The 20992-nt window shown below is 43.8% G+C and overlaps 1 protein-coding gene across 1 annotated transcript in view; it reads left to right on the plus strand.

Annotated features, from left to right (window-relative positions):
• LAMB3 (laminin subunit beta 3) overlaps positions 1-20992 on the plus strand; it is an 86810-nt gene that overhangs the window by 7102 nt on the left and 58716 nt on the right. Inside the window, exons 3-4 of the mRNA XM_060231253.1 lie at positions 19647-19761; positions 20754-20827. Of these exons, the coding sequence (XP_060087236.1) occupies positions 19647-19761; positions 20754-20827 (189 nt within the window). The remainder of the gene's footprint in view (positions 1-19646; positions 19762-20753; positions 20828-20992) is intronic.

Here is a 20992-nt window from a genome sequence, read left to right on the forward strand (position 1 = left end):
TATGGCTGAAAGACAAATCTACATTAAAATCTACATCAGTATGCATATATTTACTGCTTGGAGGCAAAGAAAGAAAAAAAAAGGAGTAATTAAGATTGCAGTCTCAAGGAATCATAGAGTTGGAAGGGACCTCCAGGGTCATCTAGTCCCAGGAACACTTTCCTGGGAGTAATCTGCATTGAATAAAAAGGGACTGACTTGCGAGTAGAGCAATTTAGGACTGGTCTCCTAGGTTCCTACTTTTTCCAGCAGGACTCGTGTGCTTCTAACTGCTTTGTGACTGTCAGGAATTCAACAGGTGAATTTATTAAACTGCCTTCTGCATACTGTCTCATCTGATGGGCAATTGATTTGGCAGAGAAAGGCCCTTACCTCCACCTTACACCTTAGCTCTTTTCACTGGAGACCAGGGGCTTTCTACATACTCTACCACTGAGCCATAATCCCGCCCCCCTTTACCAAATAGAACTTTCCTAATACAGTGATACATTCATGGTAACATGTTTGGTACCTGAAATTTGTTTTGTAAGCTGTTAAAGACATAGGAGCCCTGCCAGAAAAAAGGGGATAGCTCTAGGGCCAGCTCAGTTTATTGAACTAACTCAGACCATTTTGTTCATATGTCTGATCTTCCATGATGTAATGCCATGCCTATACAATGAGCAAGTTGCCTATTTCTGATCCCCCAGGCAGCATCTGGAGATTTCTTGCTATTACAATTAGTCTCTGGACAACCAGTTCCCCTGGAGAAAATGACTGATCTGGAAGGTGTATTCTATGACATTATTTGCTACTGAGGTCCTCCCCTGCCCCAAACCCTGCCCTGCCCAGGCTCCACCCTCCCACCCAATCTCCAAGTATTTCCCAAACCAGAACCAGGAATCCTGTTTAGAATAGTGATGGTAGAATGACAGCAGGGCCAGTCCTCCCTCTAGGCAAACTAGGCATTTGCCTAGGGCGCTGAGCTGGGAAGGGCACCAAATTGGGCCCTCTCAGTCAGTGCCATAGGCAAATGCCCTAATTTTGCCACCTGGCCAGCGCATAGTCTTTTTATCGCTCCCTGAGCATCCTCGAGCTCAGGGAATGATACAGAAACTGTGTGCTGGCCAGAAGCCCTCCCCACCCCTCTCTGATGATTGGAAAAAGGGGAGGGGAGGGGGCAGCCTGGGGAGCAGCATCATAGAGGGGGCGGCGGCCGCTGCACTCCCTAGGGTCAGCCCTGAATGATAGTGTTATAGAATGAAGACCTTTTGATCCTATTGATGTTTTGTGGGGAGGGGGGTGGTGGAATCAAGTACACAAAAATCTCCATCTCTCTATGAGGCGTCCCTCAGAGTCCTATGCATGGTGAGGCAGATAATCTTGGAAGTTTATCCATGAACTCACCAGCCTAACTTTCCCTGTGTTCATTGTGTGAGAGTCCATGGATATTAAGGCTTTTTTTGACATAGGTCAAGAACATGGACTCTCATCATTATGTTGCTTGGCAACCAGGAAAGTATTAGTGCATGATAATCACATGGAGCTAGAAAATGCTTTTATTATCTGAGAAAACTATGTCTGTATCATCAGAAAGCCTGCAGAAGAAGTCTTGATTTGTAATTCTGTGTCTGGATGCACTTCTGTTGCTATTCTTTCATGCATATTAAGAAGCAAGCAAGCTAGGTTAGAGTCAGGTTCCAAATAAAAAGAAACCCATAGCAAGTGAGAGGTAGAATCTTTAAGGCAGATAGGAATGTGTTTTTATTGCCAAAAAAACTGGCTACTCCTGCCCTATTTTTCTGAAGTAAAGTTTCTTTTGTCAGATTCCAGTGGCACCTTTAAGACGAACAAAGTTTTATTCTGGGTATAAGCTTCTGTGCACACTTTTGTCCCAAGCAGCCAGTGCACATGGAAGCTTATACCCAGAATAAAACTTAGCTGGTCTTAAAGGTGCCACTGAACTCAAACTTTGTTCTGCTGCTTCGGACACACCCAAATATTGTTAAATTAAGGTGATGGATTTGGGAACTCCAGTCATTATCAGGGAACTATTATTCAGGGAAGATAACTGTTTTCTCCCACCTAGCAAAAGTCTGGGATGCTGTGGTCAACTTAGTTAAGATTACTGAAACCTTTCTACCACCTTTGTCTCTGATGGTGGCAGATCTTCCACTTACCATTATGAAACTGAAAGACGGCAGACTATTTTCATTGTACCTGTTTGCTCACATAGGCTTTTAAAAATATTGAGATTGTCCTCGGATTGCAAGAACTAATATACTGCAGTTAAGGTTTTCTGTCCATATTTTCTGCTTTGGGTGGATTCACATGTTACAAACACAGGTGGAAGCTACTTGAAATGGGTTCCACATTGCAGCTCTTCACCCAGCAGTGACTGGAATGCTCTTGGATACCCTTGGAATCTTTCTATGGCTGCATTCATATGGAGGTTTCATCTGCCTTAGCTTCCAAATGGCAGCAGTTTTCTTTAAAAGGGACATTTATACTAAGTTGACCTCTGTCCAGAGAGGCAGTTTGGTGTAGCGGTTAGGAGCATGGACTCTTATCTGGGAGAACCGGAGTTGATTCTCCACTCCTCCACATGCACCTGTTGATGTGACCTTGAGTCAGTCACAAGTTCTCACAGAGCTGTTCTGATTTAGAGCTGTTCTGGGAGAGCTCTCTCAGCTCCACCTACCTCACAAGCAATGTTCCCTCTAAGCTGCAGAATCTTGTGAGCAAAAATTCTACTTTGTTAGCTACTGGCATTAAAGTTGTGAGCTACTGATAAATTATTGTGTTTTGGGACCATTTTTCCTGAGCTAAGACAAAAATGTGTGACCGAGAGGCTAAAAATCTGTGAGCTAGCTCATGCTAACTCAGCTTAGAGGGAACACTGCTCACAAGGTGTCTGTTGTGGGGAGGGAGAGGGAAAGGAGATTCTCCTTCTCCAGGACTTCCCTGTCACATTTTTTCTCAGTCTTTAAAAAACAATCCTTCTGGAAAGAATGCTATCCAAGCAATGTAAACAAGCCATCTAGATAGGAAGATGTGCATTTCTGAAGGTCCTGCCTACGATTATGCCTTTTTAGAGGAAGGGCTGTGGCTCATTGTTATAGCATCTGTTTTCCATGTAGAAGGTCCCAGGTTCAGTCCTTTACATCTTTAATTAAAAGGATCGGGTAGAAGGTCATGTGAAAGATCTCAGTCTGAGACCCTGGAGAACTTCCAGTCAAAGTAGACAATACTGAATGTGATAAACCAAGGTAATTATAATGACAGGCAGCTGCATGCGAGCTTCCATCAGTCCCATGCAGCCAGTGTTTACCCTGCTGTCCTCCAGGAAACCTTTTTTGAGGGCTTAAAATTGGCTAATGTTTATGATCTACTAGTTCATCTGAATTCCTAGCTTTCACTTCTATAAAGTGAGATCCATAGAGATCTGCAGCAGAAAAAAAAAAGGACAGACTTTTCAAAAATGAAAGCTGAGAGTTGAGAGAAACTGAAAGTCCTCAAAAACTGTGTGATGGCACAGTGAGGAGATCCAGGGAAAATGGCACATTCCAGTCACATGTGGCACACAGTTCCTAGTGAAAAAGTTTCTGTGCTTACAATGGTGATGACAGGGAAGTAGAGAATCATCATCATGAGTTCACACCCTATGTACAGCAACTCCATGACAGCACAGGGCAATCCTGATGGTTATGACTGCTAATGCTGCTGTGAAGAACAGCTGACAAATATTAACAGGAGTGACATGGAGTGGCACCTTATAGAAACAATTTTTGGCGATGTCCAAATGGTGGCTGTTATGAAGAGTCAGTTATGAGGAGGTGTGTGCCTTTTTCTCCTATGAACAAAATCAGTTTCAAGTGGAGTCTATGGCTAGGATCGCTATCTCTGGCTTGGGGAATTCCTGGAGATTTGGGGGTGGTGCCTGGAGGTAGGACATTTCTTCCATAGGAGAAAAAGAAATTCTAGAGTATTTATCCTCTGCGGCACTTTAAGACTTCAGTTTCTCCAAGACTGTATGGTGCACCATAGTATCTACCCTCTGAAGCTGCTAGTTCCTGCTGGGCAGTGATCTCTGTTCCTGGGAGATCAGTTTTCATTCTAGGAGACGTCCAGGCCCCACCTTGAGGTTGGCAGTCATATCCATGATAGTCCTACAGGAAATGTCACACCATATTAATAGGAGTGCATAGGCATGCACAAAGAGTAACAAAAATGGCCTTGTAAAAAAGTGGGAAGCAAACAGGAGAGGTGATGGCAGTAGTGATGTATCTGCTAAAAAATTAATGGCTTCTTAGAAATCTTCAGTGTCTTGTTCATAAAAAATACTAGCATATTGCTCATTTCTGGAGAGCTGTGAAAAGGGTTTTCCATCCTTCATCCTCACAATGGCCTCTGTGATTTGGGTCAATACACCAGGACTGGATCTACATGCTTATTGAGGGGGGGGGGGCAAAATTAAAAAATGACGCCCCCTTATGGGCCATTCTATCTTATGGACCCATAGAATACAATGAACTCCATACCCAATTTGGCAGGCCCCCCTCTGTTGGCGCCCGAGGCAAGCAACCCCCTCTGCCCCCCCCCCCCTTGATCCAGCCCTGCAATACACCATCTTAGAGGAGGCAAATTAGAGCTGACACCCTTTCTTTTAGTTACTTAGTGAATCCAAAGCGGATAACAGCTTCATCTGGCATATTCAAAAGCACAGACTTGAAAATTTCCAACAATAAAAGATCAGTATAAGGTTTGTTCCTGAACATTGAGTATGTAAGGACACAGGTGTGGCTGTTTATTTGTATCTCAGCATAATGTCCTCTACAGTAGTAGATCATTTTTACCCTTCAGAGCCTATGTTATAGTTATGCTTGATGTACATACTATTACTGTATTGCCATGTGAGTTCAAAGCACTCATTGATTTGTGGTTTATGTACGCAGAGTTCTTGCTGTTAGTAATAACCTTCTGTCCTCAAATGCGCCTTCCCTATAAGTATTTGTCTGATGTATCTGCTGTTGACTTTATTATTAGACCCACTTGTAAATCTTCCTTTTAATCAGGGGAAAATAGAAAGCTAAAGGCATAATGTTGATTTAAAATGCATAACTCTCTGCTCTTGAAAGAACCATGCCATGTCCTGGCATGGTATGTCTTTAAAATGTCAAGCTGGAAAGTAGTTAATAAATCAGACCCCTTATGGGATGGGCTCCAGGTCGACTTGAATATCACTGCAACATTCAGAAACAAGATCTGTCCCCAGATTTTTGAAGCTGCTTATAGCAAGCCTGAATGTGATTCTATCCCACCTTTCCAATCTTCTGGCATGCTGGGAACATGCCAAGCTACTTCTTTTATTTGAGGCATTGTCAACATAACTTTTTAGAGATAAGATCTCTACTGCCCTGCAGAGGTATACTAGACTAGCAAAACAAGCTTGCCCAAGACAATACCCATGAGCAATGTATTGGGTGGATTGAGAGAAGTGGTTTTTAAAAATTGTACTGGGGATGACAAAATGTTTCTGATTTATAGCCAGTGAAGCTAAACTGGGGTATGTGGTGGGATACATTATGAGGGAGTTTTGGATTCAGCTATTACATCTCCTGGGCATGCTGTTGCTACTGTGAATGCCTCTGCGTTTGTAGCTACAATGAGAGCTACATGAATCATGATGTGGAAGCAGTCCTGGTTTGGGGGCCTTCTTGCTTTCTCTGCTTCTTGATCATTATCAAGGGAAATGGTGGCTTTAGCAGGTGAAGGAGGATGATGCATAAGGAGACAGGTAGAGAGATGGGTACATTCTGGCTGGCTGCTTGCAGCAGAGCCACCTGAAATTTAATCCATCAAAGATGGAGGTCCTGTGCCTGAGTCATGAGAAGGAGGCCCTGTGCTGGAGGGGTGGACATAGGATCCAACTCTCAGCCCTCAGCAGGGTGCTGCTGATGCCATTGTTGATGATAAAGTGTCTGGGTGTGATCCTGGATGCCTCACTTTCTATGGAGGCCCAGGTCATGGCCATTGCCAGGACAGCTTTTTACCATATCTGGCTGGTCAGACAACTGGCTCCTTATCTCCCTCCTTGCATTCTAGTCACAGCAATCTACACAATGGTCACATCCAGGCTGGATTACTGTAACTCTCTGTATGCCCTGAGCAGTCTGGGCCCAACATATCTATAGGGCCACCTCTCCCACTGTGTCCCTCAAGGAGCATTATGCTCATCTGAACAACAGCTGCTGGTGGCCTTGACCAGAGTCAGAGCCTTTCTGGCTCTGGCTCCAGCCGGGCAAAACACTCTCCCAAGTGAGATCAGGGTCCTGTGGGATCTATTTCAGTTTTGCAGGACCCATAAAACAGAGATGTTGTTCCAGAAATTTGGTTGAGGTGACAGTAGGGTTGCCAAGTCCAATTAAAGAAAAATCTGGGGACTTTGGGGGCGGAGCCAGGAGACTTTGGGGGTGGAGCCAGGAGACATTGGTGCGGAGCCAGGAACAAGGGTGTGACAAGCATAATTGAACTCCAAGGGAGTTCTGGCCATCACATTTAAAGGGACAACACACCTCTTTAAATGCCTTTCTTCCATAAGAAATAATTAAGGATAGGGGCACCATCTTTTGGGGCTCATAGAATTGGACCCTCTGGTCCAATCGTATTGAAACTTGGGAGGTATTTTGGGGAGAGGCACTAGATGCTATACTAAAAATTTGGCGCCTCTACCTCAAAAAACAGCCCCCCTCCAGAGCCCCCAATACCCACGGATGAATTCCCTATTATTCCCTATGGGAATCGTTCTCCATAGGGAATAATAGAGTGCCCAGTAGAAATTTCCCTCCCCCCCCCTACGCTTTCTAAAGGGGGGGGAGGGCCTCCAAACCAGGGAATCCCCTGCCCCCTCCCTCTCTCTCACACACACACTTACCAGATCTTCTTCCGGACAACTCTACTTGCTGTGAAAACGAAAGCAAAAGAAAGGGAGGGGCCGTTCTCAGAAGCCCTTCCTGCTTCCTGCCCAGCCTTAAAGGGGCAGACATTTTGCAAAGGGCTCAGGAGCTCTACAACATGACGCCTACAGGTATGTTCTCCCCCCCCACTCCCCACCCCCGCTTCCAGAGTTTTGAAAAGCGGGGGATCAGGCTGCGAACCCAGAAGTCTCCCGCCAGAGCGGGAGGTTTGGGAAGCCTAGGTGACAGTGTCTAATCATTCTGGTTTCCCCTGCTTTGTCTCCACCCCAACTTAGCTTATTTACTATCTGTGGGGGTGTTTGTCCCCCCACCCTTTTTAAATCTTGGACATTTTATAGACCTTTGAACCATTTTGGTATGTTCAATTATGTTAATTTATTGAACTGTATAATGATTTTATTGTTTTATCTGTAATATCAATCGGTTGTGAACTTCCATGAGCTGGCAGGTCTAATCTCTGAGACTTTATAGCTGAAGTGGCAGTCAAAATAAAAGTTATCAAAACTCATAAAAGTAGAGAGTTAAGAGAAACTAGTGAAGAGTCCTTGTAATAGAAGTGCTGCCAAAAGTCCAAAGTATGTTGTGTTGTGTGATGGTGGTAACTTAGATATTCATTATGAAGGAGTGATAGGTAATATAGAACAGCCTAGATCAAGGGGCCTCAACCTTACTGAACCTGTAGGCATTTCAAGATTTTGAGTATACGGCACTCGAGGCCAATCACAGAATGCTGGAATATTCAAATCCTAGCATTCTCCAATGATGGTGGTGGCAGTCATTATCGAATAGCTACTCCCTGCAGACACAAAGGGGGTGCCTCCTGAACTCTTCTGAAGCAAGTCCTGCTCCAGTGAAACAGAGGAAATGTAGAATTAACTTTTTGCTTTGGGGAAGAGATACTTTGGAGTATTAGTAAGTGGGCACCAGTAAGCAGTAGGGGTCATTGCGCCTACATTGGGGATCACTGGCCTAGATTTATCAGTAATGATTCTGAGACACCTGAAGACACCTATTAATTCTCAAGTACTACTTGGATTCTTGCTTAACTTTGCTGCAACAGACTTAATGCCATCATAAGCAGTCAATAGTCTTAGAGGGGTACAGCATGGTTTAGGGTGGTGTTGTAACATAGCTACCCCTCTGGAATTTGTGACAAATGAATCAGCTCTCTTAAAAAGCCCTCATCGTTTTTTCCATAACAAAGTTTTTAAAAAATATATTATTATATTATGTAGCAGGGTATAGAAAAAAGAGAGGTAGCAAAATCAGAATTATCCACAGTTATTACATTTTGTGTTTGTTGAAGCCACAGTCCCCACCTTTTAAAGCCTTTTTTACTTGGCTTCCTTTTTTTCCTCAATGGAGATTATCTTAAACCAGGGGTCCCCATTGTGGCGCTTGTAGGCACTATGGTGGCTGCTGACACCTGCTGTGGTGCCTGCCAAGTGTTTTCAGAAAGCATGTGGGTCCAGGTGTGGCTCTTGTGCAGCACAGCTTCTGACTGGATACACAGGTTGTCAATCTCCAGGTAGCACCTGGAAATCTCCTGCTATTATAATTGATCTCCAGATGACCAAGAGCAATTCCCCTGGAGCAAATGTCTGCTTTGGAGGGTGAACTCTATGGCATTATATCCTGTTGAGGTCCCTCCCCAGGCTCCACCCCCACAATCTTCAACGAAGAGCTGGCATTGAACACTGAAGATTTGATTGGCTCTGCAGATTAAAATGTTGTTGCTTTGGTGCTATTGCCACCCCAGGATTGGTTTTTAGTCTCTGATTTGCCTTTCCCAGTGTATTTTAAAAATTACTCCTTATTGTCTGCAATTGAACTTTCTCTGGGTATAGTGCTATGTCTTGTGGCAGCCATTTTGTGGTTGTACCCACTACCCTGTGTCAAATGGCAAAGGTTCACACATGCTCAAAAAGGTTGGGGTCCCCTATGAAGTCCTTCAGGTTTTTAAAATCAAGTGGAAAAATCAGTGGAAAAATACCAAGCCTGCTCTGTCCTTTGAGATTTTTTCGAAATCTGCAGTGAATTGTATGTCTGGCCTACTTCTCTCTGCTCAAAGATGAAGATGGATGTCTATGAGAGCTCTGTCTTGGAATTTTCCTTTATAACGTAACTTGATGCTATAATTATATCAGATTTAGAAATGTAAAGAGAGAGGGTTGCGTAATAGAGCTTTAATGAGTAACCCTGACCTGAGCTGACTTATTACTTGTCTCCATCCTACTTCTGCCAATCCTTGAGATAGCTTTCACTCTTTAAAAAAATCTACATACTGTTCTAGCTCTCTCTTGATACAGTCTGTGGTCAGACAAGCATTTTGATCCAAAGTAGTTGCTGTTCCCTTCCAGATTTAAAGTGCATGATCAGACAGCGGCATTTGCCTCCCATTTCTCAGTTGCTGGCACCTCGTTCTGACCCCTTCAAAGTGGAGTTATTAGGCACCAGCAAAAGTCTGGTCCTTATGGATGTCAGCACTTTCATCCCACATTTCTGCATGTCTGAACTGAAGTTAGTTGGGAAGCGTGATCGTTCCCATCTGCCCCCTCTCTTTTTGATCAGATAGGGACATGCACATAAATGCCCCCTGGTCATCAGTCACCACTTGTACATTTATTATTTATAGTTTACAGACATCTCTCTCTCTCTCTTTGTCTCTCATGGGAACTTCTCAAGACTGTGTTTTTCTTAAGAAAACCTCTAAAGGACATTTTCAAAAACATGCTAAACTAAATATCCCAGTAGACTCCTCCAGCAATCCCATTGGCCACTAGCTGCCACCATCCTGGCAGGAGTTTTCAGTGCTATTTAGCATAAGCACTTATGTGCATGCTCAGAAGACAAATGATGAAAGAAAGCTGCTTGACCACCCACTCCATGGTTGCTGCAGAGCAGTAATCTGATCAATCAACTACAGAGTGAGCACATGCTGAAGCAGGTTGCGATGGGACGTGTAATCAAAACTCTCAGGTACAACCCCCCCCCCCCCGGTTTAATTAAAGGTAGGGCCAGATTGCACTAAATCTGTTGTCTGACCACAGCCATAGTTCAACACCAGCAGTCAATAATTCCTTTAATAGTTCAGTTATAAGGACACAGAAAGCTTCACCCTGAGATGCTGTGTATGGTAGCCCAGACTGACAGATGAACCAGCAAGTGTAATGTGTAAAGTGTAATACATGACCAGCAAGTGTAATGTGTAAACATGGTTCCACATAATGAGATCAGTGGCTTTCTTGAGCCATTACTATTCTACTTTATCTTTGCTTATATATCCATACACTTCTTTTTCCCAAAGGCTATTTCAGTCTTCTAAAGGTGTGTACAACGATTTTCCTTTGACCTCCCCGCAAAACCTGGTTGCCAACAACCTGGAGAAAAAGTGTCCTGTTCCTTTAATAGTGCTTTGATATGTGGAAATGGGCAGGTGATGTTCCCCATGGCTTGGGGGTAAATAATAATATCCTGCTAAATAGCTTCATATTAAGTCATTATTGAAAGGACAGGACTTTTTTCCTTCAGGTTGTTAATAACCCTCTGTAAAGCCTGGAGAATTGTTTTGTATTAGAATGCACGTTATGTACTGCAATGAGCCACAGACTTTAGAAACATTCAAAGAACACAGAGTCATAATCCATGTATCAGGCTGCTATCTGAACCTCATTTAAACTTTGTCCTCAATGGGCTGATTTTAATGTGTTTTATACTAGGAGTAACTAGGGTTGCTAACAGGCCTGGAAAAAATGTATCTTTAATAGAAGCTTAATATGTAAAGGTGAGCAGCTTAAGTAGGGGTCCCAATCCCCCATCAGGGGTGGGTTTCCCCCCACTTTTAGGGCCTCCAATGCACCACCACAGAACTGTCTGGTGGGGGAGCCCAGCCTCCAAAAAGCACTGGCATGCTCAAAGTGCCCAGCATGATGACATCATGGCACTGGGCATGTTGCATGGGGGATGCTCTAGCATTAGGGTAAAAACTCTGTGTTGATCATAGAGGACTCCAGGAAAGAGGACTGGAGTCCTCTGCCAGCAGCCAGGTAAGACCTGGCAACCCTAAACTGAAGCTTTTAATGGCATGAAAGCAAATATCATCCTGCTTTGAGGAATGATAGGGTACAAATATTTTAATAAAAAAAGAACAATTTAGCATGAATTAAAAGGATAGAGCATTTTCCTCCAGACCATGGTTTCCCAAACTCCACCCCCCCCACCCTGTGGCCCGGTTATTTTTACACTTCTCCTTGTGGCCCACTAAAATTTGGGAGTGGAGCCAGGAGACAGGAAATAATGTACAAACATGCTTAAAACTCTTGCAATATTTTGTTTAGGAAAGGTAGGAAAATAGTGGGATTTTGCAATGCAATTTTAAAAATAAAAGATAAAGAAAAAGCACAAGGATCACACAGAAGAAAATTAAAAATATAAAATGCTCTCAGATTGGGAAACATGAAATGGCAGGGCATTTCAAGCTTCTCTCTCTCCCCCCCAGATCTACTCAGATTAGCAATGGCAAGGAAGGAAGGAAGGAAGGAAGGAAGGAAGGAAGGAAGGAAGGAAGGAAGGAAGGAAGGAAGGAGAAGAAGAAGAAGACGATATTGGATTTATATCCCGCCCTCCACTCTGAAGAGTCTCAGAGCGGCTTACAATCTCCTTTACCTTCCTCCCCCACAACAGACACCCTGTGAGGTGGGTGGGGCTGGAGAGGGCTCTCACAGCAGCTGCCCTTTCAAGGACAACCTCTGCCAGGGCTATGGCTGACCCAAGGCCATTCCAGCAGGTGCAAGTGGAGGAGTGGGGAATCAAACCCGGTTCTCCCAGATAAGAGTCCGCACACTTAACCACTACACCAAACTGGCTCTCAAAGAGGAAGGAAGGAAGGAAGGAAGGAAGGAAGGAAGGAAGGAAGGAAGGAAGGAAGGAAGGAAGGAAGGAAGGAGACAGGAGAAATGACTGACTGAGAGAAAGAGAGAAAGGGGAGAGAAAGAAGGAAGGAAGACTGGGAAAAGACTGACAGAAAGAGAGAGAAAGAAAGAGAGAAAGTGAGGAAGGAGAAAAGACTGACTGACAGAAAGAGAGAAAAAGAGATAGGGGAGTGGGAAATAAAGCAAATAGACGGGTAACAGAAAGACAGAAAGAAAAAGAAAGAAAGAAAGAAAGAAAGAAAGAAAGAAAGAAAGAAAGAAAGAAAGAAAGAAAGGGGAGAGAATTGGAAACAAATAGAAAAAAAAGAAAAAAGAAAGAGAAAGGAAATGGGAAGGAAGGAAACGGGAGGGAATGAGTGAAAGAAAGGAGGGACAAAAGAAAGAAAGAAAGAAAGAAAGAAAGAAAGAAAGAAAGAAAGAAAGAAAGAGAAAGAAAAAGAAAATCGGAAAGAAATAGGATTGGAGCTGGGTCCCCTGACTTCCGCTGGCCAGGGGGAAGTGGGGAGGCCCACGTGCAAGCGTAGCTGCATCCCCTCACTTCCGCCGGCAAGGGGGATGTCAATGGGAGGCTCCACAACCTGGCATTGAGGCCTGCATGGCCTGGTGCCAGGTTGCGACCCTGCCATTGGGAAATGCTGCTCCAGGCCAATTGGCAGCCTTACATATGCCTCAAGTCCCACCAGATGTCCTCACAAAGAGTTTCTTCTCTTATTTGAGGTGAAGCATTTTTGAGAATTCTTTCACAGCTACCACCTGTCCCCCCCCCCCCCCCAAGCTGGATTCTAGACCCCTGTTTGCATTGCAAACCACCACTGGATCCCCATACTCTTCATCTCCGCTCACACATGGCATTCTCATTTTAAAAATAAGCTTTTCTTCTAGGGGTCTGTATATTTTTTAACATGAAAGTAAAATGATGGGAAAGTCTGCTGAATTTGTGCCAATCATGCAGGTTTGGAGGCATAGGAGCCCAACCAGGAAAAAAGCTGTCAACCCTAAAGGTTTGTAGAATGTTTGTTTTAATAGCCACTAGCAGTAATGTCTGTTTTATATAAATGCTAGTGTTTAGAGCAGGTGTCCCCAGTCTTTTGGAGTGCGTGGGCACCTTTAGAATCCTGACATAGAGTGCTGGCACTAGGGTTGCCAGGTCTGTGCTGGAAAATATCTGGAGACTTTGGGAATAGATGAGGGAGATGGTGGATTTTGGGGAGGAGAGGGGCCTCAGCATGGTACAATGCAATAGAGTCCACCATTCAAAGCAGCCATTTTCTCCAGGGGAGCTGATCTTTGTCAGCTGAGATCAGCTATTTGTTCTATGGGAAACTTACATGAAATGATGGTTATATATGTCTCCCCCCCCCCCCCCAAAAAAAAGGCCATCATGAGGCCTTTGTAATCTGTTAAATAGCCCTTATTGTTTCTCTCCAAATGCCCAAGGACCTATCATTCTATGAGGAAATTAGTGATATCTGACACAGAAATCTCAGTACTCTCACAATTAGAGACTTATGCTGGCAGCTTTGACAATTAAACTGCTGTATAGATTTGGCCTTAAGGGTCTGTAGTTTTGTCTCTAATCCATAGCTTTATTTTCTGATCAGTGATTTCCCCTCTCTACTTTGAAATATGCGCCTCCTCTCACAAACTGCAATTTCAGCCAAAGGCAACGTTATGTTATTAAGCAATGAAAATGTTACACAATTTGTTTAAAACAGACGATTCCTACATTTGCTTTGAGTGTTAATTTTATATAAAATAATAAAAAAATTCAAAACTGCAGCAGTCTGCCTTGTGAAACAAATATTTCAGTGTCCAAGCACAGATGTGGCTAATCTGTGTGGCAGGCAGAACACTTTGGTGAAACTCTTCCAAAGTGGCATGACCTTGATTTCAACAAATGCAAAGTCCTACTGGAATTATTGACAGCAGGCAAACCTTTTACAGTGTTTTACATTGAGCAAAAATGGATGAGATATTTAGAGGATTCAGGTTCCTGAGACTCCCTGGGAGAATGACCTTCTTCCATGATGCCACAGTATATATGAGCATCCACTTTGCCTGCAGAAAGCCTCAGATTCAATCCCCAGGATTTCCAGTTAAAAGGAGCAGATGGTAGGCAGATGTGAAAGACCTCTTCTTGAGGATCCAGAAAGCTTCTGCCGGTCAGAGTCGAGAATACTGGCATTGACAAATAAGTGGTCTGTTTCAGTATAAGTCAGCTTTATTTATGTAAACTGCAGCTTGGAGCATGCATATTACTCCCAGTCTGCAGTTACTCTGTTGGTTGCCCATTAGTTACCAGGTCAATTCAAGGTCCTGGATATCACATACAAAGCCTTGGTCCCTCATATCTACAGATATGCTCTGTGCTCTGCCATGGCAGCTCTGGTCACCTGCAGAAGGTGTCCCCCCTGAAAACGGGCAATAGCAACAGCTGCCTATACATGCATTTTCTCTGTTATGGTTAGGGTTTTAAAAAATGTGTCTTTTCCTGGTAATTCTGAGATGGGAGGTAATGTGGCACTAAAACCTCAACCCATTATACATTTAGTTAATTTCCATGTTATTTTTTACTCTTTTATGTGATGAATTAGTGCTGTTATTCATTGTGATGTTACCAGGTCTCACTAAGGTTGTCAACAAAGGGTAAGGGGGGGGGGGGTTCTATTATTTTAACAGAGGCTTAATGTGTGGAAATGGGTGGGTGAAGGTCTTCATGCCATTGAGGCAAGTAACATAATCTGGTAAACAACAGCTCATTAAGCCTCTGTTGAAAAGACAGGATACTTTTTATCCAGGCTTCTTGCATCCCTAAATCTCACTAGGACCTGCTCACCAAAAGTCTCAGATTTTGAGATACTGGGAAGATGGCAAAAAGCCCTATGTAAAATTACTCAACACTGGCAGAGAAGGGCCTGGGTTCATAACACATCAAAGTAGCAACTAGGATTATAGTTCACTTTAAACCAACATAGCAACACAACACCTATGCTGTTTGAACTGCAGCTCCTCTCCTCAGTTGCTGTTCGGTGACTGGCAATGAATGCCAGGGCTCCTTCTTTCTCCTTCACCCCTACTGGACAATGACAGCTCTCTTTCACAAATCCGGGGGGGGGGGGGAGAAATCTTTTCTTGCACACAGACATCCCCCCATCTCAAAAAACTCCTCACCCACAATAATGCAACATCTTATCTGAACATGGATGCTGGTACCAGAGCTTTCAATAAACCCAGATGCCAGCTTTGTTGCCACATACTCGCAGACAACACAATCACTGGACCTAACATCAACTACTCCATTTTAGACTTACTCCCATGCTCATCTTCTAACATTATATATGCCATTAAATCAGGGCCGGCTCGCCCACTAGGCAAACTAGGTGGTTGCCTAGGGTGTCAGGAGGGTGGGGTGCCAAATTGAGCTCCCCCTCTCACTGCCTCAGGCAAGTGCCTAGTTTGCCTGCCTCCTCTCCCCCCTGCTGCTGACAGCCCCTCCTTTCTTTTCCCTTCCCGTTGCCTCCCCTCCGGCATGATCAAAGCACACCGTGCCTGGGACCTGCCAGCCATGATGTGGCGTGCATCTTATCTTTCAAAGGACGCACTGGAGAAGGCTTGGCTCCCCCTCCCTTCCGGTTCCGGAAAGGAGTGGGGAGAAGCCTCCGGCGTGTTCTTTGAAAGATAAGATACACACCATTTCGTAGCCAGTATGGCCCAGGCATGGCGTGCTCTGATCATGTGGGAGAGGAGGCAACGGGGAGGGGAGGGGAGGGGAGGGGAGGGGGTGGACGGGTGCTGTGCCTCAGTACAGTGCCCTCAGGGGTTGTGACGGAGCATGGTGCTGCGTTGGAGTGCTGCAGGGGTGGTGGTGGGGCACCTGCTTAGGGCACCATGTGCCCTTGGGCTGGCATTATATTAAATGCCAACAATGCCTTTCAGTTCTCTACACAGGGCAAACAGGACAAACCCTATACCAAAGGATAAATGGACACAAATCTGACATCAGGAATCACAAGAATGAGAATGTAGGGGAATACCTTAACCTCCCAGAACATTTAATGGGTGACCTCAAAGTAGCTGTTTTATTGCAAAGGAACTTCAGGAACAGAATTGAAAGGAAATTGCTGATTTATAAGTTATTACAACGCTCAGAACAAACACTCCTCAGGACTTAACAGGGATATTGGTTTCTTAACTCATTGCATATGCTAAACTCATTCTTACCAAGGACTATACTTCTTCTGTATTTTTATACATTTTCTCTCTTGGAATAATATAATGGAATAGTGTTTGTAATGCAATGTAATGTTTATGTAAATAGATTTTTTTCTGACATAACACCTCTTAAGAACAATATATTGGTATAGTATTTAGAACAATGTAATGCGATGAAACTTGAAATATACTGCACCCCACCCCAATTAAGAGGAAAAAATGCTGTTTGTTACCTTCATGCTTAAGGGGAAATGAATGGGGTGTAGTAAAGGAATCTCAGTTAACTTCCGACAATTAGAAAATATTCTTTTACACACATCTCTTATTTTGATATGTTTATTGCTTTAAGTGTTGTTCCCCCTTAATTGGATCTGTACAGCTGTTGACCATGTACACTTGGCTTGTTGTTCCTGTTTTGTCTGAAAACGTCTTCATCATGTTATATGCTAATTTGCTTTTCTATCCTGGCTACAAGTTTGAATGGTTTTCTTCTATTTCATTTTATCTGAAGAAGTGTGTTTGTGCACAAAAGTTCATACCTTGGATAAAACTTTATTGGTCTTAAAGGTGCCACGAGACTCTAGCTTTATTCCATTGCTTCAGACCAACATGGCTACCCACTTGGATGTATCGCTCTTTCATCTGCCTTTTGAAGTAGATTAATTACTGGCTAGCTCATTAAAAAAATTTTTTTAAAACAAACAAACCTTGAAAACTAAACTCCCTCAAAACTCAAGTTGCCTGTATAAGATTTCCCACTAGTACTCCTGGTAATATCACATTTTTTAAAAAGAGGTTTTAGTTGATGTTTGAAATATCTGTAAAGTTTCTTGAATGTGGTATGTAAATATGACCAGTATTTATAACTATAGTATGTCGCTTACGGTATCTGCTTTCTATCCTAGCTCTTTGTATGTTTGCTTAAAGAATTTGGAAGACTTTTCCTTAAGATTTGGGACTTAACATGACCTATCATTTGCTAGTTTGTTTGTGAAGTTGGGGCTGCAGTCTCTTTAAGCCATATATGCTTGATCCTTTGGGGATAACTCAGCCTGCTTGGGTTCTTGAATTACTCACTCCAGCAGAGGAGATGACTTTTGGTCTGCTTGACTTTCCACCTAGTAACCTTTCACCCACTGAAGCTGTTTGCCCTCTATATGACTGAATTAGGAGTGTGTATGGTGCAGTGCGGGCAAGGCTTGAAATGTTCTGAAAGATAAAGACCTTTTTGTTTGTCCAAATGGAGGGACTCCAACCGCAGCAGAAGGCTCAATGAGATAAAATGATAATATGCTTTTAATGTTTTTAGTTCCCTTGTTAATGAATGGATAAAGACATATTCAGCACCTTTGATGCCATGCATGTACAGAGGCAGAGAACCACAGAAGGCCATGAGAGCTGCCACCCTATCTACTTCCCCTTAAGTCTCCCCAAGCCCAGCAGCTTCTATACAATTGATGGACAGGTTTTCACAGACTGCTTGATATGTGACTTATAAACTGAGATAGAGATGGGCACGAACCCCGGTTCAAGCCGGAACTAGGGGTTTGACTTCCATTATCTTCCCATGAACTTCCATGTTTTTCATGGAGGTTTGTGGGAAGGTTTCTGCAGGCTCTGAAGACATTTAAATACCTTTGGCGCTTACTTCTGGGTCTGGCAGCTCAACCTGAAGTGAGCTCCAAAGGCTTTTAAATGCTGCCAGAATCCACCATTGTTAATGAATGGATAAAGACATATTCAGCACCTTTGATGCCATGCATGTACAGAGGCAGAGAACCACAGAAGGCCATGAGAGCTGCCACCCTATCTACTTCCCCTTAAGTCTCCCCAAGCCCAGCAGCTTCTATACAATTGATGGACAGGTTTTCACAGACTGCTTGATATGTGACTTATAAACTGAGATAGAGATGGGCACGAACCCCGGTTCAAGCCGGAACTAGGGGTTTGACTTCCATTATCTTCCCATGAACTTCCATGTTTTTCATGGAGGTTTGTGGGAAGGTTTCTGCAGGCTCTGAAGACATTTAAATACCTTTGGCGCTTACTTCTGGGTCTGGCAGCTCAACCTGAAGTGAGCTCCAAAGGCTTTTAAATGCTTCCAGAATCCACCATTGGCCCATGACCAAACCTGAGTGAGATCTAAAAGCATTCAAATGCCATTGGAGCCTACCTCTGGGTTGGGCTGGCCCAACTGAGCTCCCAGAGTGGGCTATGAAGCCATATAAAGGCCTTCAGAGCTCACTCTTGGAGCTCATTCGGCCAGCCCAACCTGGATGGGCTCCAAAGGCATCTAAATGCTTTTAGAGCTCACTTCCGGGTGGGGCTACACGAGTGATGAGTTTGGTTGACTATAATAGTCCCAGCATATGATCTGAAGATCTTGCTGAATCTGGGGTCTGTTCACTTGGATGTTTTCCTCTTCATTATTTTCAAACTGAAGCATTTAAAAAATATTATCCACATAATATTGTCATATAATCTTTCTCAACCTGCTTTGGCATGTCCTTTTCAGAAAAATTATAGTCAAAGCAGGTTTGCCTACCATGTGAGTGAGAAACTGCAGATTTTTGAAACTTATCACCCACATTCCCCTCAGTATCCAGTTTTCTCCAGTTTTCTCCAGCATGATACCAGTGAGCTGTCTCTGATGGTTAAAACTATTAGTAGTCATCATAAATGCTATAGAGATAAAGTTACTACTAATTAAAAAACCAAAAAGCTGTTCTGCCACAAGAGTGGCAGAAGAAGCTGCCAGGGAACTATGTTATGCACATTGCTAGCGCCAGACCATATGGCGCCCCAGGAGAGGCCCCCCGTGGTCTCACCCCAGCTTGTGGGCAAAGCACACACCCCAGTTCCCTCCCCCCCCCCCCACAGAGTGGAGCTCCCTTTGCTGCCACCATGCTGAGTGTCCTGGTGTGATGGCGCGGTACAGCCTTGCTTCAGGCACTGCAATCTGGACACGCACATTCACGCCGCCTTTGCCTCTGCTGCCCCCTCCCTCCCATGTGATTTAGAAGGCATGGGAGAATGCCAGTGAAAGGGCCACTGATCAGCTGATCGGTGGGACCTTTATCTGCTGGTGGGAAAGGCAGCGGCTCTCCCTTCCTCACTCGCTCACTTGCTCCCCGCCACCACCTGGGGGGGGCACCCAATTCAGTGTCCCCCCCAGGGCTGTACCCATTGAGCTCCCATCAATGAAAGGTAGGAAATAAGTGCAATAGCTAATGTTAAGTAAAAATGAATTGTGCTTTATTACTTTGATCAAGTTTAGGAGGAAGTCCTATACAATATCCTGCTTCAGCTGTCAGATTATTTTTCCCTGTCAGATCCCTAGGTTCTTTCATCCAAGATATTTTTCTTTCTTTCTTTGTTTCCTGTAATGTGCATACCATGTCCCTGAATTTACTTACATTTGAATAATGACTTGGATTTATTATGTAACAAAACCCTTCATTCAGAAAACAAATTATTATTTTCCAAAGGATAGAAATCTCATTTTCTGGGCAATCTAATCCGGTATCTGCCTCTTGCTCTCTTTCAGTGGCAAATGAAATGTTGCCGATGTGATTCCAGAGTATCTCATGCATTCAACAGTCACAGGGTGGACAATGTCCTCTCTTCTAATGGACCCATGCGATGGTGGCAGTCCCAGAATGGTAAGCTTCTAGCCTCCTCAGTATACCCTTCAAGGAACTGTTTTAAAATGTGCATGGGAGTGAAAGTAAAAATCTTACTGGTACTGTCTTTTGAGGGAGGAGGTGTTGAAGCAGAAGACAAGAAACTAGAAACAGCTCTAGAACCACTTTCAGACACTTTCTTAGCAGTGCTGTGTACCAGCCTGTGTCCATTTAAGGACTGATCACACAATACAAAGTCCTTGAGGCAGCCACAAGGCATTTGGATTATGCTTGTGCTGAAAGTTCTGTGGTTTCCAAGCACACAAGGGCCTGATTTGTTATGGGACTACAGAATGCATGGAGAATGGTCTTTGGCCAACCCCTCCCCCTGCAGTCTTCCTGTCCTAAAAGTAAAGTTGCCAGCTCCGCATTGGGTGCAGCCTGAGGATGGTGGGGTTTGGAAAGGGGAGGGACCTCAATAAGGTATAATGCCATAGTGTTCACCTTCCAAAGCATCCATTTTCTCCAGGTGATCTGATTTCTCTTATCTGGAGATCAGTTGTAGTAACAGGAGATTTCCAGCCACCACCTGGGGGCTGGCAGTCTTACCCCAAAGTGCTTGTATTTGCTTTGTGGGGAAGTTACATGTAAGATTTCCAATAGAGCAAACAGTGGTTCCAGAGCTGTTTCAAGTCAGGAAAACAGCATTGCGAGTGGGGAGATGTTGAAGCTCCTTTTCCATGTGTACCATTATCCTGATCAGAATCAGGCCTTTATGCACTTGGAAAGCACAAAACATCCAGTACACATTGTGTGAACTGGCTTTATGATTTTCAAACCTGACTATGCATCAGATTATCATAGAATGGGGATTATGGGTTGAAGGGATTGGGTCACATGGAGTTAGCAAATGGGATTTCAGTTTCAGTAAATCAAGTGCAAAGAGAAACAGGATAGCCAATAAGAAAAGGTTTTGGTTTTACAATCTCCATGACCCGGTCCCATGAAAACTGCTCTTTTATATTTCTTAGATGTGAATCCTGTATCTCTCCAACTAGATCTGGATAGAAAGTTTCAACTGAGTAGCATTCTACTGGACTTCAGGGTATGTATATAGCTGTGTGTTAACTACCGGGAGTGGAGTGGGAGGGAGAGAGAGAGTCACCAACTTCCAGATGGCATCTCCTGCTATTCCTATTGATCTCTAGACAAATGAGATCAAGTTAGCAGGAGAAAATGGCTGTTTTGGAGGGTGGACACTATGGCATTG

The sequence above is a fragment of the Heteronotia binoei genome, chromosome 2, assembly GCF_032191835.1.
Source record: "Heteronotia binoei isolate CCM8104 ecotype False Entrance Well chromosome 2, APGP_CSIRO_Hbin_v1, whole genome shotgun sequence".
NCBI classification, from domain to species: domain Eukaryota; kingdom Metazoa; phylum Chordata; class Lepidosauria; order Squamata; family Gekkonidae; genus Heteronotia; species Heteronotia binoei.